Source organism: Stegastes partitus, unplaced genomic scaffold, assembly GCF_000690725.1.
Source record: "Stegastes partitus isolate 25-593 unplaced genomic scaffold, Stegastes_partitus-1.0.2 Scaffold1207, whole genome shotgun sequence".
NCBI classification, from domain to species: Eukaryota; Metazoa; Chordata; class Actinopteri; family Pomacentridae; genus Stegastes; species Stegastes partitus.
Genome location: NW_007578938.1, coordinates 28,016 through 43,891, shown reverse-complemented (window position 1 = coordinate 43,891; position 15,876 = coordinate 28,016). Strand labels below are relative to the sequence as shown.

The 15,876-nt window shown below is 41.3% G+C and overlaps 1 protein-coding gene across 1 annotated transcript in view; it reads right to left on the bottom strand.

The window, feature by feature from the left end:
* Positions 1–15,876, bottom strand: part of LOC103368807 (nesprin-2-like) — a 47,792-nt gene that overhangs the window by 6,329 nt on the left and 25,587 nt on the right. Inside the window, exons 30-38 of the mRNA XM_008297297.1 lie at positions 13,374–13,532; positions 12,219–12,385; positions 8,178–8,340; positions 7,646–7,836; positions 7,082–7,232; positions 5,655–5,837; positions 4,462–4,599; positions 3,999–4,190; positions 3,011–3,302 (exon numbers count right to left, since the gene is read on the bottom strand). Of these exons, the coding sequence (XP_008295519.1) occupies positions 3,011–3,302; positions 3,999–4,190; positions 4,462–4,599; positions 5,655–5,837; positions 7,082–7,232; positions 7,646–7,836; positions 8,178–8,340; positions 12,219–12,385; positions 13,374–13,532 (1,636 nt within the window). The remainder of the gene's footprint in view (positions 1–3,010; positions 3,303–3,998; positions 4,191–4,461; positions 4,600–5,654; positions 5,838–7,081; positions 7,233–7,645; positions 7,837–8,177; positions 8,341–12,218; positions 12,386–13,373; positions 13,533–15,876) is intronic.

Here is a 15,876-nt window from a genome sequence, read left to right as displayed (position 1 = left end):
TTGAGCCAATCACTGCAATCAAGTGTTTTCTGTAACTCTCAATCAGACTTCTGCACCTGTTGACAGGTATTTTGATTTTGGCCCACTGCTCATCAGTAAAGTGCTCTCATTTGTCTGGGACAGTTTTGTTTTTTTATTATTCTTCTTTTTAACCAAAATTCAAAAGCAATGTCTTATTTCACAAAATTATAATTTAGCATTTTTAAATTTATTATTACTTTTTCCAGTTTGTAGTTATTTGAGTGACTATTGTGAATTTTGCCTTTTCTTTAATGGAAGGGTATGAATACATTTGAGGACGACTGTACATGTGGAAAAATGAACTGTGTTATCTCAGCTGATGCCGTTTATGGTGCATTTATTGTGTTAAGAACTCCCGGCCTGGCAAAATGTTGACTGAGTTTCATCCAGGACAAGTCGCGAATCCAAATCTAATGATGCCACCTAAGCACAACTCACCCACCGCAGGAAATTCAAGCTAGTGGTAATTTGAGGCCATATTTCACATGGTTGCACGGCAAGAAAGAAAAATTACAGCACAGAGACCCAAGTAGGCAAAGCTTCAGCTGGAAACTTTAATCCCTGTTCACACCAGTGTTTAAAAGGACACTGACAAATGATGAATTAAACCTCAGAGCCAGGCTGACACACCGCATCCAGAACTGTATCCCTTCTTGCCAGCTGAATTGGTCTCTCAGTATTTACTAGGTGTTGTGAATAGCCAATGAAACTGCACAACTCGATCTGTGCCAGCTGCTTGTCTGTGTGATGAAGTGTTGAGAAGAAAATACTTTGAATTTACACCAAATGTAATCGTAATTATTGACATTATGCTACACTTTGTATGAAAAATGAATACAATATAGTAGATGTGCTTTTTATTGGTGGTGGATATGCATTATTTGATTTAAATATTCCTTTATTCATTTGATTTGTGCTGGGTAACTGGATGTATTTTGGGTTTGTTTGTTATTTTTCTTTGGATTAGGTGGACCAGTTGTACTGTTTTGTGCTTCTTTACGTTTCTCCTGTAACTGGTCAGTACATTTATTTCCTGTTGTTCAGTGTTATGGAGGTCTGTTAAGAGTTTGTTTGATCAGTGCAGATGCTTTATTTTGTTGCTTTTAGTTAAGTTCTGTTCTTTCGACCTCGTTTATGAGCCTGAATCTAGCAATACTGTTCCTCACACAGCACAACATTAATTAGATCTAAGTGATACATGAGCTGTTGGAAGATGTTTTATGGAAACTTATTTGACCATGAAGCACGGAGCTGTGATTGGATTTATGACGCAGAAAGTGAAGATGTTCTGGAGCGCACCCTGTGAGGAGGCTCGTGGGGTGTCTGGGACTTCGATAAATTTCTCCTGGCTGTCAGTCAACTCTGCCTCTGGGAGGAGAGAGGTCAGTGTAGAGGCGTATGGATGTCTCCAGATGTGTGCATGTGTGAAATAGATGTTGAGTTTTTTCTTTTCACTTTTATGCCTATGAAATCCCTTTAAGTCATATGTACCTTTACTGTAACACTGCAACATTTTTACGGACACCAGTTGAAAGCACCTTTACTTGCACTTTAATTAGAGAAACCGAGCTAAGGCAAAAAATTCATGGAAAGGTTCCAGGGTCACCATCCCTGTCTGATATTTTTAGTCTCTTTTGCAACATCCATTAAACATCAGTCATGTAAGGAGTAATACCAAGTAACGTCTGCATTTCATGGTTGTAAAGGGTAGCATTTTTTGCTTTCCCAGAATCAAACATGATCGGACTTTTCAGATGTGTGGTTCTGCCTGAGCAGCTATTTATAATTCAGATGTTTTAGTCGTTACATGAGAAACCCCATAACTCCGAGCTCTTTGTCCGAAGCCAGCTGTTCTCTTCACCTACAGTTCAAAATGATCAAACTGTAAACATATTGGGATGTCAGAGATGTCCATTTAGTAAAAGTTAACCTCCTTTTCAAGTTATGAATAATTAACGGTGTGGCTGTTTGGTGGAACAGGTGGGTGCTGTCACAGGACGGTCGATGTCACAGAAGCGCTTCACGTCTGCCTCAGCTCCACTCCACTCATTTTTGAATTGGCTAGGAGTTAGCTTTAAAACTGCGCTTCAGAAAACTTATGAGTGACGCCACAGAGGGTCTGTCTGTCTTTACATACAGTGTGTGGTTTGTTTGTTTGTTCCTGTTTGGTACGGTCCCTTTTTAGGACATGTGATTTTAATGTAAATTAATTTGCTAAATTACTCATCATGAGCTGTCAAGAAAGCAGTTTAAATTGTGCATCATTTGCTAACCATGGTATAGAAACATGTCAGGACATGAGTGCTGAGATTTTCCCTCATTACTCAGAAAGAGAAGAAACTAAAACAGGAGTCTGTTTAGCTTCTCTTCAACTCTGTGTATGTTAGCAGTAATAATTTAAAAAGAAGAGAGAAATGAGTTTACTATTAATAATCAATGAGTTAACTAAGTAGTTGAACTATTATGCTAAAATATGATGGATGTTTTCACCACTATTTATAGTTGTAATTGTGCAATCTATATATTTAAAGCTGATATAAATGATTTCTCCATGAGTTTGTTAAAGTACTGAACAAGCTGCTGTCAGTCTCTGGAGTTTGACTCTGCTCCCTGTGTGATTATGCAGAATGACTGCATGGACCAGTCTATGGATGACCGGTGTCCCAATTGTTGATTGTCAATGAATGAGTTATCGACCGGTCATGTTTTGCACCTCTTGGTTTTCAAAAAGTCATTGCAAGCTTTAGACTGGATCGACTGAACGACCGGTGTGAAAGCGTCCTTATCTGTAGTTTAGGAGTTTCCAGTCTCCAGGTACTGGAGAGTGATTTATTGTATCTTTTTGTCTCTGATGCATCTATTTGTGGGTCTCTGGTTTTGCGATCCTTTAAAAATAAAGCCATTACAGCAATAACAACTGAGGAAACATAAAGCAGTGTGTGAATACTTCCTGCTGAGTCACCAGTAATATCAGACACTATAAACACACCTGACAGTGCACTGTAATAGATTCCCTCTTCATCGTCTTCCTCCTCCTCCTCCTCCTCATCGTCCTCATGTGATGATGACCCTCCCACGTCTCCGGTGTGGTCCCACTCCAAAGGCAGGGAGTCCACACTCACCGGTGTCTCCCTCCCTGAACGCTCCAGGGGTGAGGTCAGCAGGTGGGTGGGCGTGGCCGGGAGGCTGCCGAGGTTCCTCCCCAGCCACGGCCGGCCAATCAGCTCCAAGCTGGACTCCAGGGAAAAGGTGGTAGCAGAGAGCTCTGGTTCTTCTTTGATCTGCCAAGACACAGAAATAGCAGGTACTCAGCCAGCTGTGAATATTTTATATGTCTGTGAGTCCACAGTGAGTAAAAACATGATCGGAGCAGAAAACATTCAGGAACTGTTTGTCATTCAAACGGTTAAATTACTACAATCAAAGCGTTTTCCTAAAACATAATGGCCTTTTTGATTTAACTTTCTTTTTTTCTTATTTTACAACTTTATTTGTTTGGGTTTTTTGTGCTCTATTTTAGCATATTTTTTTGTTCATGGCGTTGTTTGTAACTCTGATTTCCCTTCTAATCAACCAGTGTAAATGGGACTGTAAAGCCCCTTTCCCTAAACTCTCAGTTCAGTTTCTCATTTAAAGTGATGAATGTGTGGGGGTATTTCACTTTGAGGAGCTTATCTGGTTTCAGAATGTTAAAGTTTTTCCAAAAGGTGAAATTAAAGGTAGGATCACATTAAGTGTCAATGCAACAATAAGCATGTCTGTAAGCAGTGGTGCCAAAACCTACGAATCATTTGATAAAAAGCAAACCTGAAATTTGTTGGAAGTGGAAAACCTCCATTTATGTATAACATCACAATTGTGCTATATAAAGGGGCTTTAATTAATAGCAAAAGAGCTATTTGCTTATTTTAAATTTGTTGGATACATTGTTATGTGCATAAATAAGGTTGGACACTGAAGAATGTGTGTGTGCTCACAGGAGGATGGCTGAGACGCTGGTGGAAGCGGACCAGTCTGCTGAAAACCTCCTGGCAGTAGGAGTGCAGCTCCTCCAGCTCATCCTCTATCAGCGCTGCGTCCTGCGGTGAACTCTTCTGGATCAGACCCTCTCCAAACACTATCAGTCCGTCAATGCGCTCAGTGTTCAGGGTGATCTCCTTCTGGAAACTCTGCAGGGACAGAGTTGGATGGTTGGGTGAGAAGAGGTTGAGCCAGAAACCTCAAAACATTACTGCTAATAGTATGTGTAAAAGGCTCCAGTAAATGAAGTGGGAGAGAAACCTTCATTAAACAAAGCCCATAGTTGAAAATGGAAACTAGCTGCTTAAATGTTTTAACGTGCAGTTCCTCTAATGGGTAGAAGAAATGTTTCCATTTGGGAAAAAAAGGACATTTTCTATGGTCTCTGTAATACAAGCGTGTGAACGAGCTGAGCCTCACATTGAGCTGCTGTATCTTGTGATGGACGTCACTTTCTGAAAAGTGTTCGACGTTGGTGAGCTGCAGGTCCAGCTCAGTCAGCCAAACCAGCATGCTTTCCCTGGTGCCTTCAAATTCCTCCCTCTGGCTGGTAAAATACTGCAAGACAAATGACAACAGGACAAATCAAAGAGAGGAAAGAACTAATTGAATTATGCTCTTTAGTGACATTTTTGAACTGCTGTAGAATACTTTTCTTCATTCATGTTTGGACTGCAACATTAAGGAAGGGAAGTCATTTTCTTCTTTTTACGCGTCTCGTTTAACAATGAGCCGAAAATGAACCATCTGCTCTAATCACATCCTTTTTATTTCTGCACTCCTCAGAACAACTGAAAAGCCATGGGTGACTCAGCTGTGACCAAGAGTCGCTGGGTTCTCTGGCTTCCTCCCACAGTCCAAAAGCATGTTGAGGTTAATCAGTGATTCTAAATTGTCTGTAGGTGTGAATGTGAGTGTGCTTGGTTGTCTAAGTGTAGCCCTATGATGGACTGGTGACCTGTCCATACTGATTCCAGATATGTTTCCATTTTTGTGCTGTTTCCACAGAGAAAAATGAGCCACAGTAAGCTCAAATGTGACAGGAGTGGGAAAAAAAAAAAAAAAACTGAAAAAACCCCCAGAAAAAACAACAACCCAGAAATAGCATGGGGTTCAAGCTCCATTGGTTCAATACCAAAAGATAGAATTTTGCCCAAATTATTTATATCAGTGGGCAAATATTCCATCTTAACCTTTAAGCATATTGTAATCCAAGTGGTCCAGGAAGAAACAAGACTTTTAACTTTCTTTGGCTCTTTTGTTGAGACTTTACAAATAAAATCTGTGACAGAAAACTTTAGCAAAAAGTTATTTTTAGACCAAATCAGGTGAGACAGTATAAACAGAGTGAGAGTAGGATGTGATGGCTAATTGGTTTGCAAGAGCCAATAATGTCTATTTTAGTGCATTTTAAGCACATGTAAATGGCTGTGTACTGGTGGGAGGGGCTTGGGATGGAGAGGGGCATGTTGCATCCATATGCCTGTTGAATTCATATCACATTTGAACTGATAACTTCATATCCTCTTAGCTGATTATTATGAATACATTATTCATCTTCGGAGTTTTAAACTGCATTACCACTGCCTTGCACTGTGCATCCTGAACTATACCTTGAGCCTGCGGAGGACAGCAGCCACTCTCCGGTGCAGAGTGTCCCAGCGCCGGTTGCCTTCATGGACCATGGCTTTGAGCTGGCTGGCTCTGTCTGTGCGGTTCTCCCTGGCCAGGCGGCGGTACTGGTTGTTCACCAGTTCGAGCTGGGTCAGCCGCTCATGCACCTGCCTTTGGAAACCCTAAGGAAGAGAGAGGAGGAATACATAACTCAGTATGTGACTGAGTGTGATTTGGTATCTTCCCTCTCTGTGTGAAGCAGAGCTTAAACGACTAGTTGATTGAACAAATACTTGACCGAGCAAAATTTATCCTGTACCAATTTAGAAAATGGATTTATCATTTAAAGGGATAAAGAGTTTATTTGCTAATTTAAATATGTCGACTTGGACTCTAAAAAGTTGCAATGGGCACTGTTACGCAGACCAAATTATTGACTGATTGTCAGATCAACTGAGCTTAGTTTTAGGCCTAATGTCAAATAAACAACTGTTGAGTGAGACTTTAACAGGGTTTTGACACTTTGAGTGGGCTTTTTCAATAGTTTTGGTTGTGTGTTGTTCGTCCGTCGATGCAACGAGGACCATCTAGTCATCCTGGGGTGGTGGTAGTCTTGTTCTCTGGGTGTGCAGATGGCTGGTGAGGCCAAAATGCGCACGGAAGAGTCTCTGGCAGTGTGGACAGGGAATAGTAGCGGCTGCTACAGAGTTGTTGGCCCTGCTCTTCCGGGCCTGCCTCCAGTCTTAAGCTACAGAGATCCTGTTGGTCTGGCATGCTTTGGCGCCCTTGTGAGCAGCTGATCGCCACATTCCTCTGTCTGGCCGCCTTGGAAGCGTTTTCCTTGTTGTAGCTCGCCAAACAGCAGTCTCTTTGGGAGTCGATCGTCTGACATGCGAGCTATGTGACCTGCCCAGCGAAGCTGAGACTGCATCAAGATGGTGTGGACACTTGGCATGTCGGCACATGTTAGGAACTCAGTGTCTGGGATCCTGTCTTGCCACTTTATGCCGAGAAGTTTTCTGAGGCATGTGGTGTGGAAGTGGTTCAGCTTACTGGCAGGACACTGGTACACTGTCCAAGTCTCACAGCCGTAGAGCAGCACAGTGAGAACAACAGCCTGGTACACTTTGATCTTTGTCTCTGTGGTGATCCCTCTCCTGTTCCAGACAGTCTTGCATGAGGTATACATGGTGTGGACTGATGTGCATGGCTGTCTCTTTGTCTGGTTTCCTGCAGGGTTAGTCTTGGTTGTGTAATAGTAAAAAGGCAAACACCTTTAAGTCTGTCAAGTTCACAATTTAAAATTCATTAACTCCGTCATTTAAAATTTCTTACAGAACAACGACAATATCTAACCAACGAGCAAAAAAACCCGATCAAACAAAAAACAAAGCTACTTCAAGCCTCTGCCGACCTCACAACTGACCTCAAACTTCTTGAGCTCCTCCTTGGCAACAGTAAAAAGGACATCAGCAGAGTTTGGGTTAGCAGCAGTTCTCTCAGCCATCTTGAGCCAATCCTCGAAGCAGGAGTAGTCGTTGAGGAACTTACACCAGAGTGTCCACGTTTCCTCGATCCTGCAAGCAGACATGTCGGTTACGCCGCTCACTGTGGAGGGTTTCTGTGAGACTGATGTATGCTTTGTATGAAGCACTTTTATGGCATCTGAAGTTATGACATTATGTGTAAAAAAAACAAACAAAAAATAGGTTCTCGACAACTGAACAAGTTCTATGTGCTTGAGGGAGAGCCTGAGATAAAACTGAGAGCTCTCAAACAGGTACTAAGTGAACTTTGTGATTGAGCTGTTATTTTTTTGACTACCCTTTTGTCACCATGGACTAAATTTGTTCTTCATATATATCATAAAATATAGAGTAGATGAAGTTACTATTGCAGATAATGAGCCCAGAAGTTAAGATGTGGTGTGCACTAATCTGACTGGCTTAATGTGGGCGGAGCACATGAATGAATGCGTTGTAGTTTCTACCTGAGCCTCCTGTCCAGAGCCATAGCACAGATGGTCCTCCAGCGCTGGTCCAGGCTGCGGCTGGTTTCCTGCAGGGAGTCGCTCTCCGCCTCAGTGCCACCAGCAGCATCTTCGTCCCGCAGCAAAACGTCGCACAGACTGAGCACCGATGCTACGCCCTCAGTGTGCTGTTCAATGTCTCTCTGCAGCTCCTGAACAGACATAGAGACAGCCATGTACATCAGTCCATACCGTGTATACCTCATGTATTACACATATGTCCACAGAGTGAGGACAGTGAGGCACAGCATGAGACCACCACTCCCAATATTGCACAAAAGACAGATGTGAATTATTAATGATAATCAGTGACAAAGACTAAGAGGGAGTGACAGAGAACCAGAAATACAAAGTACAAATAACTAAAACAAGAAACAGCTGAAAAGAAAAGTCAGAAATAGAAGAGTGACAGAGACAATGATCACGTGATATAAAACAGTACAACAGTGAAGAGTCTACTGTTGGTAATGGATGTGAAGCTGTGTGTGTTTACCTGCTGCTCAGCCAGTCTCCTCTGGATCTCCTGTTCATGGCAGACGCTGTAGGTGATAGGCCTGGACAGCTCGGCCTCAATGCGAGAAAGCCACGAGCGCAGATTGCTCATGTTCTTATCCAGCTGCTGCACTGTCACCAGAGTCTCCGTCAGCTTCTTCACCCTAAAAACATACAAGCACGTACAATGTTGTATGAACTGTATCATCCAAAATTCACAATTATATAAAGAAATCGGGACTTTTAGATGCATTTGAACTTATTAATAGTGGGAATTAATCGAGATCAAACTGAGGAATTCCCAGCCTTTGTTGCCTGTAACCCTATAAACTAAAGCAATGCAACTGCTGACCCACAGTCCCCCAATGAGTATCTCTATGGTTTGTACACAAATCAGCTAAGGGGCGACTGATGACTGGCCTGAAGATAAAATGCATATCTTTGGGGATGTAGGTTCATGTTGTGACTCTTTGGAGGTCCAGTGCATCAGGCAGGGAACCACTGATCCTTTCTGATGTTGATGATTTTTAAAGACTATTAAGAGAAAATGAAAAATAAAATAAGATGAAATGAACTGAAAAAAAAATTAAAAAGAAAAAAGAGAAACCTAAAGAGCTGTAATGGATAGAAAGAAACGAGGAGAACAACAGAAAGAAATGAGAAGAAGAACAACAGAAAGAAAGAAAGAAAGAAAGAAAGAAAGAAAGAAAGAAAGAAAGAAAGAAAGAAAGAAAGAAAGAAAGAAAGAANAGAAAGAAAGAAAGAAAGAAAGAAAGAAAGAAAGAAAGAAAGAAAGAAAGAAAGAAAGAAAGAAAGAAAGAAAGAAAGAAGGAAAGAAAGAAAGAAAGAAAGAAAGAAAGAAAGAAAGAAAGAAAGAAAGAAAGAAAGAAAGAACGAAAGAAAGAAAGAAGTTTTGCTGTCCACTAACCTACAACCCTCTCAGGTATCCTTTACCAGATCTTCCAAAGTCACCATGGCAACTGACCCCCTCCTCAACACACACACACACACACACACACACACACACACACACACACTGCGCCACACTGACTGGTGTCATAGCAACGCATGGGACAATAAAAGCTCTTTTCTGAGGCTTAAAAGCCTGAAGTGTGCCCCATTTGGGAGTTTGAGTTAATTTCCCCATTTGATCCTTCCTCTCCTGTCGAGGTCCAGCAGAGCCTGTCAGGGCTGAGAGGGAGACGCTCTCCACCAAAATAATAAGCACTAAAAACAGCTGCGGGTGTAAGTGCCTGGCCGAAGAATGCATGAAAGGCTCCCAACAGATGCCGGACATTCGGCCAACTATAGATAAGTGAGCGTGTGAAGGAGAGAGTCGCTATAGATCTGTACTCATGAGATCCGCTTTGTGTTTTAGATCTTCACAGACATTTTGGATACTTTCTCACTTCTTCAAGAGGACAATCTGGATTTCAGTGGAGAGTTGTAAGAACTTAGGGTGTTTCTCTGCTGAAATGTATCCTGGGTAGTGAAAACTGACACCAAAAGCTGCAGTTCATCCATTCTCATTTTTACTTACATAAACAGAGTGAATGCAGGGCATCCAATTTTAGACTTCACACTTTATTTAATCAACATTGTTGGTGGCTTCTTGTGTTTAGACATTTAAGAATTTTGGCTACTACGACTAAAAATGCAGATGTGTCAGTTATGTTAGTCAAGCTAAAAAGATTTTTAGAAACATACTGTTATTCTACAAAGTAGAACTCAGGTTTTGCATCAACAATATACTGAAATTTCAAACAATATCCCGACTTGGGATTAGGACATCACCCTACCAACAAGTACCAACCAAAATGTGCCCGTAACACAGTACAGCCTAAACAAAACTGGCAAAAATCCAAATTGGTATTAATCACGTTGTCAGAGTCATCTGATATTTTCTAGAAAAATGAAATATGAAAGACAAAAATATAGAAAGATTAAGAAAAAACTCAAATGTAGAGAAAGAATAGAGAACCTCAAAACAAAAATGCAGTCAGAGAGAGGTGAAGTAAAGTGCAGAAAACACGTGAAGAAAAGAGAAAGACAAAGATAGAGACAGATGAGGATACAGAAAGAAGACAAAAAGCAAAGCCAAAAGAAAGAAACAAACAGATTGAAAACAAGAAAAAACAGAAAGAAAAGAAAAGGAAGATAAAAAAAACAGTATGAAAAAGAGAAACACAAAATAAGGAGACAGAAACTAAATGTCTGTTGCTGGTATTTGTGCCATAATTCAAGTGTTTCACACCAGTAGAGAGGGAAAAAAAAAAGTTTTCAGGCCTTAGTCAAAAACATAAAGTACAGCATGTCGTCAGTGAAGGTCTGTATGTGTAGTTAATGTCTCTTTTTGTTTATAGCCATGTAATCAAGACATAATACAGGCAGTATGAATTATGCCCAGAAAATACTCTTCTGCTCTGCAGCTACAACCATCCCAGTCAACTAACTAGTCTCTCTGTCCCTTTCACTCCCTCTCCACCTCTGACAGGCCAACAAAGGCCAGCAGCTTCATGCGGAGGCCAAACAAAGGCACAAAACCCGGTCAGGGGTGCCTGCTCAGGAAAAGGACAAGAGGAGAATAGATGGAGAAAACGGAGCAGAAAAGAGCTGGAGGATAAGAGAGGATATACGGTTGGAGGATGAACATAACAAAGTGCAGCTGACCACAGGAGGGCTCCGAGTTACGACTACTGACATTTACTCTTCTCACTGGAATTATGCAGCTCTTTACTGTACATGTATTTTATCTTTTAAAAAAAACAAAACATATTTACCCTTGGATTACACTATTTTCGCCCACATTACAGAAAACACGTCTTTGGGTCACTGTGCGATATAAACTATAGAGCAATTTAACTGTTCCTACCTGGTAAACGTAAAGACTTCACTATAACTGGTGTGCATGCACCTCAATTCTAAGCTCCACTAATCACTATTTTGATATTAACTTTGTGTACTGTAAAAAGGGTCTCATAGTAACAGAGCCCCAGCCCCTTTGATCAGATAAGCTCATTAGCTAACTATAGTACACTGTTTTGGATTTAAAGGCTGCAAATTCACCACACAGTTGAATGATACTGCCACCATCAACTAAGCATAAGCAGGCAGCTGATTCCAGTAATTAGCCACAGCCCAGGGCGACTGAGGACCACCACTTCATCAAGAATTCAAGGATCTCATCCTGCCTTACATGCAGTCAAGCCTACTAAAATCTGCTGATGAAGTCTTTGTGAGGGCGTCACTTTGAGAATCAGCGATTAATACATACCGACATACCCCCCCCACCCTGTTCCACCCTCCTTCACCGAGTCATCCCACTGACAGACTACAAAGGGTGGGGTCACCAGCGTGGTCATAGGGACATATGGTACTGTCTGAGACTTAAGCACAGCTTTTTTTCATGGTGGTGGGGGGCAGGTTGGGGGCAGGTTGGGGGTGCAGGGTTAGGGGTGTTGTCTGTATCTCCTGCTCCTCAACAGGACGGCCCCATCTGTCTGAGGGAGTAACCAGTTTACCATGACAGGAGCTTAACCTCTACAGTCTGTACATTAGAGGTCGTGTATTCCTGACAGCTGCAGAGCAGAGCGAACACAACAGCAGGTGGATGGACAAGCACAGTAGCTATTGTTTAATTACAAGCATCCAGTTAAAGCCTGTCAGTGCTTAATTATGCCTTTTACTGAGGAGTCTGCTGTGAAACACCTCTCATGCTGTGGGATAATGATTTCAATTTAGTGTGTGGTACTCAGCCAGTCTAAAACGTCTCAGACACACACTCACATACACACTTTTTTACACACCTTTACTTTGAATCTAACCATCTTTACTGCACCTGACAAATCACTGTTCGTCTTTGTAAAGTGCTTACTGAATGGCATAAACACACTAGTTATACACATCCAGTAATTTCCAACATTGTTTGCTTTGTTTTGTGTCTTTTGGAAAGTGCTTAATTGATACAAATACACACTCTTACATGTTAGTGGGTTATTATATTGTTCTGTGCCGCTTCCACGACAGCTGTAGCTGCTCTCACCTGGCTTCGATGTGGTGGAAGAGGTTGTGCCAGCGCTGGTTGACCTCCTGCAGTGAGCCGTGGACCTGGCTCTGCTTGGCCTCATCACTGGCTAACAGCAGCTGCTCTCCCAGCTGCTTCAGGTGGCTCTTGTTCTCGCTGAACAGGTTGATCTCTTCCATGCAGTCCTGTGGAAACATGACAAAAGATTATGCTGCTTTATAAGCACCAGTTATAAACGTCACCTCGAGCAGTGAACATTAGGGGCCAATTTGCTGCATGTTCACACCTCTGTTACCCCCATTTGGTCAATCTGTAATAATTTATACGCAAAGACATCACAAGTATGAGAAGTAACATGTGTATGTCAGTTCAGGTACAATAAAGGCAGCTAAGGATTTCTGTCAGTGTCCCATTCATTCAACTTAGCAAACACCTGTCTCCATACCCTGAGGCAGTTGCTTATTTCCAGGATGTGCCCTCTTTCTTTATCCATCCTGATAATTAAAAGCTTGTGTCAAATGTCACTAGTTTGCTCATCTCATCTAACAGGCCAAAACAATGATCATGAAACACTGAAACACATTATTATCTTGCTAACCAAATAAACATGTTTCATGACGAGAAAAGAAGGTACAAAAGGCTTTCAGTCATTGAAAGGACAACTGTTGTGTTTGAACAAAAGGCATGCAGCTATTCCATTCCAGGCCACCATCTGTTATAAACAGCATAAAACATGTTGCTTATGTATGGATTTTAATCATATGTCTGTGAGTGTTGTAAATTCCCTCTGTTGTAATTTACCAAACACACTGTCTTGTTTTTAGGGACAGGGTGTAAGTAATGTCCAGCATGTAGGTGTTACAGTGTGCATACGGGGGAAACCTAATATATTATACCTAGAAAGTAAATTTACATTTAAAGTGGTATTTGATGTTTGGGTATTCCTATTTTAACAAAATATATTTTGAGAGTAATGACATACTAACTACTGTTCAGTCGTTACATGTTGTGCAGACAGCTGTACCAAAATACTCAAAAGCCATCTTCTGATAAGGTGCTCTGGGATGAAACATTATTACATGGAGTCCTAATGTGAGTCTAACCTGCCACATGGAGACCTATGAAAGCCCCTGTATGTTATTAGAGAGATATTATAACCCCACATCCTCATACCTTCTTCAGTTTCTCCACCATTTCCTCGATGCTCAGATCTCCAACGTGGCACACCTTGTTCTCCATCTGAGTCAGCCAATCACAGAACTCCCTGTTCTTGTCATTGAAGATGGTCCAGGCGTTGAGGCGGTCTGCGATTTCTTGTCTGCGCAAGGATACCTAGAAAGAGCCAAAACAAAACAAGTGACATTTAGTGTCTTTGCACACTTGATGGCAGGAAAACATCTCATATGTCATAATATCACCATGTATTTTATGTTTGCACATTATTTTTTACATTGAAAATAGCTTAGTGCAGTTTTAAGAGCCCTTAAAGTATAAAAACCTTTAGTGCTGGTAAGTCACCTGTTGTTAGGGCTAAACTATAGTTAGAAATAGATGTTGTGAAGTTATGAAGACAGGGTGGCAACTAAAGGTGTGTATGATGAGTTGTGGTTTAATATTAGAACATTTTGATGCATCAGTCATCCAGTTGAAGCTAACTACGTGACTTTGACGATGATTTTTTGGAACAAACCAAGACACTTACCACTTTAGCAACAGTGAACAAATATATCTCAATTACAAAATAAAGTAACTTCTTTGCTAAATTCATTATATACACTCTGAAAGCAACTGCAAATGAAAAAGGTCTCACTGGTACAATAACAAAAGCAATACAACAGCGGTGCTACAGATTTTGATGATTGCCAGTCTAGTCTGAAACGGGGTTATTTGTTATGATACTTGTTGGTATGCATTCAGGAAACACTGTGACCCAAATATAATAAACAACAGCACATTAGCATACTGGAACTCTGTGCATGGAGGCCATTTAACCTGGTAAACTACTGAAGAAAATGTGCGGCTTGTTTCAAAATCCCTGAGGTAAAAAAAAAAAAATGGATGAGATGAAATGACTGTAAATCGGACTGAATATTAAATGTCCTCTGTTGTTACAGTGAAGTCGTGAGGATATTTAATCTTTATCGGAATCGGTAATCATCTGAATTGAGAGAAATCCCCAAGAGAGTCTGGCTGTTTGATAAAATTAACAAGGTCCATTTTCCTAATGACAGCTTAATGCCATGAAAACACCCTATTACATGAGTGAGGAGGGGGCTGATGATCTTTTCGAGGTTAAAGGGCTTAGCAGTCCCTCAGGGCATGTTTGAACCAGCAATATTTTACTGCTCAGTGGCATTTATTTTCTTTAAATCAGCCCCGCTTTGGTTTTAATGTACTAATGCTGCTGCGCCTTTTGGACTGTGGAGAATTTAGGGTGCATTGTGAGCTGCAGTCATCCTGGGAGGACTTTGTGCTGCCTGAGGAACAATAGAGCCTGCCCCCTGAATCCCCTTAGCCCAGCCAAGCCATCTGCTCATCGGACCCATTCCAGTGGCTTCCCCCACCTACAACCTGTTAACTATGCACTGAAAACGGCTGTGGCTCGGCTCTATGCCCCCTGGCCATGTCAGGAATGAATATAGATTAAAAATCTGAGGTGTGATCTAACAGCTGAGATCTTTGCTTTTTCAAATAACCTGAGTTCATCTTTTTTTTTTCCAGCTCTTTTTACAAATTAGCAAAAAAAAAAAAAAAGTAAAAGGTCTTAAAAAAGCACATGTTGCAATGACCTACGTGTAGACTTTTTTTTATATTAAACAGACAAATTGATTGGGAATACACAACAGGGCAGGATTTTATCTCTGATATTATTAACACTCAGTGACTGAAATGTCTTTCTTGAAGACATCAGCTGGATTTTAGGAAATTATATTTTCAGGTTTATTTTGGGACAAACCTGAGAAGAATGAAGTAGTTAACAACTGCATTATTTGCACAGATAACAAAGGCTACTACGCACATACAAAACGCATTCCTGGCTGCTGTTGCTTCATTTGTGAATCTCAGGAACTCCTGCCAAGACAGGAGCAGGTGGAAGCAGCCATTCCAACTGGAGGCCCAATTAGCACGAGTACAAATGATCCCATAAACCTAATAACTGACAAAAATGTCCAGGGCATGTCATAACCGTTGCTTTCTCAAGAACAAGAGTGCATTTGTGTTTAAGCCAAAAGACTTAACTGTCGGAATTCGAGCATGTACAGCGGAGCTACTTTCACCATTAATGCAGTTACAGAATTAGCAGCCTGTTCTGTTGGACAGCTTCATGTGATCGCTCAGGTTCCACACTGAGCCCGACTCTGGCTAATTACAGTCTGCAAAGTGACCATTTCAAAGCATGTGAATAAACTGCTGAGGTTTAGATTTTGTTTGACGCAGAGAGAGCTTTGTTTGGAACATTTAACAGCATAAAAATATGTTTTGGAATTTCTGAAGCAGACATGTTAAGAAATGAAAGTTAATTTAAAATGTAGGGAGGCAAGCTGCTGGAGTTTTAAAGAGAGGACAAGATGTAGTCGTTTTCCCTCCATGCACCTGCACAGGCTGGCTTTTTGTGTGTGTGTGTGTGTGTGTGTGTGTGTGTGTGTGTGTGTGTGTGTGTGTGTGTGTGTGTGTG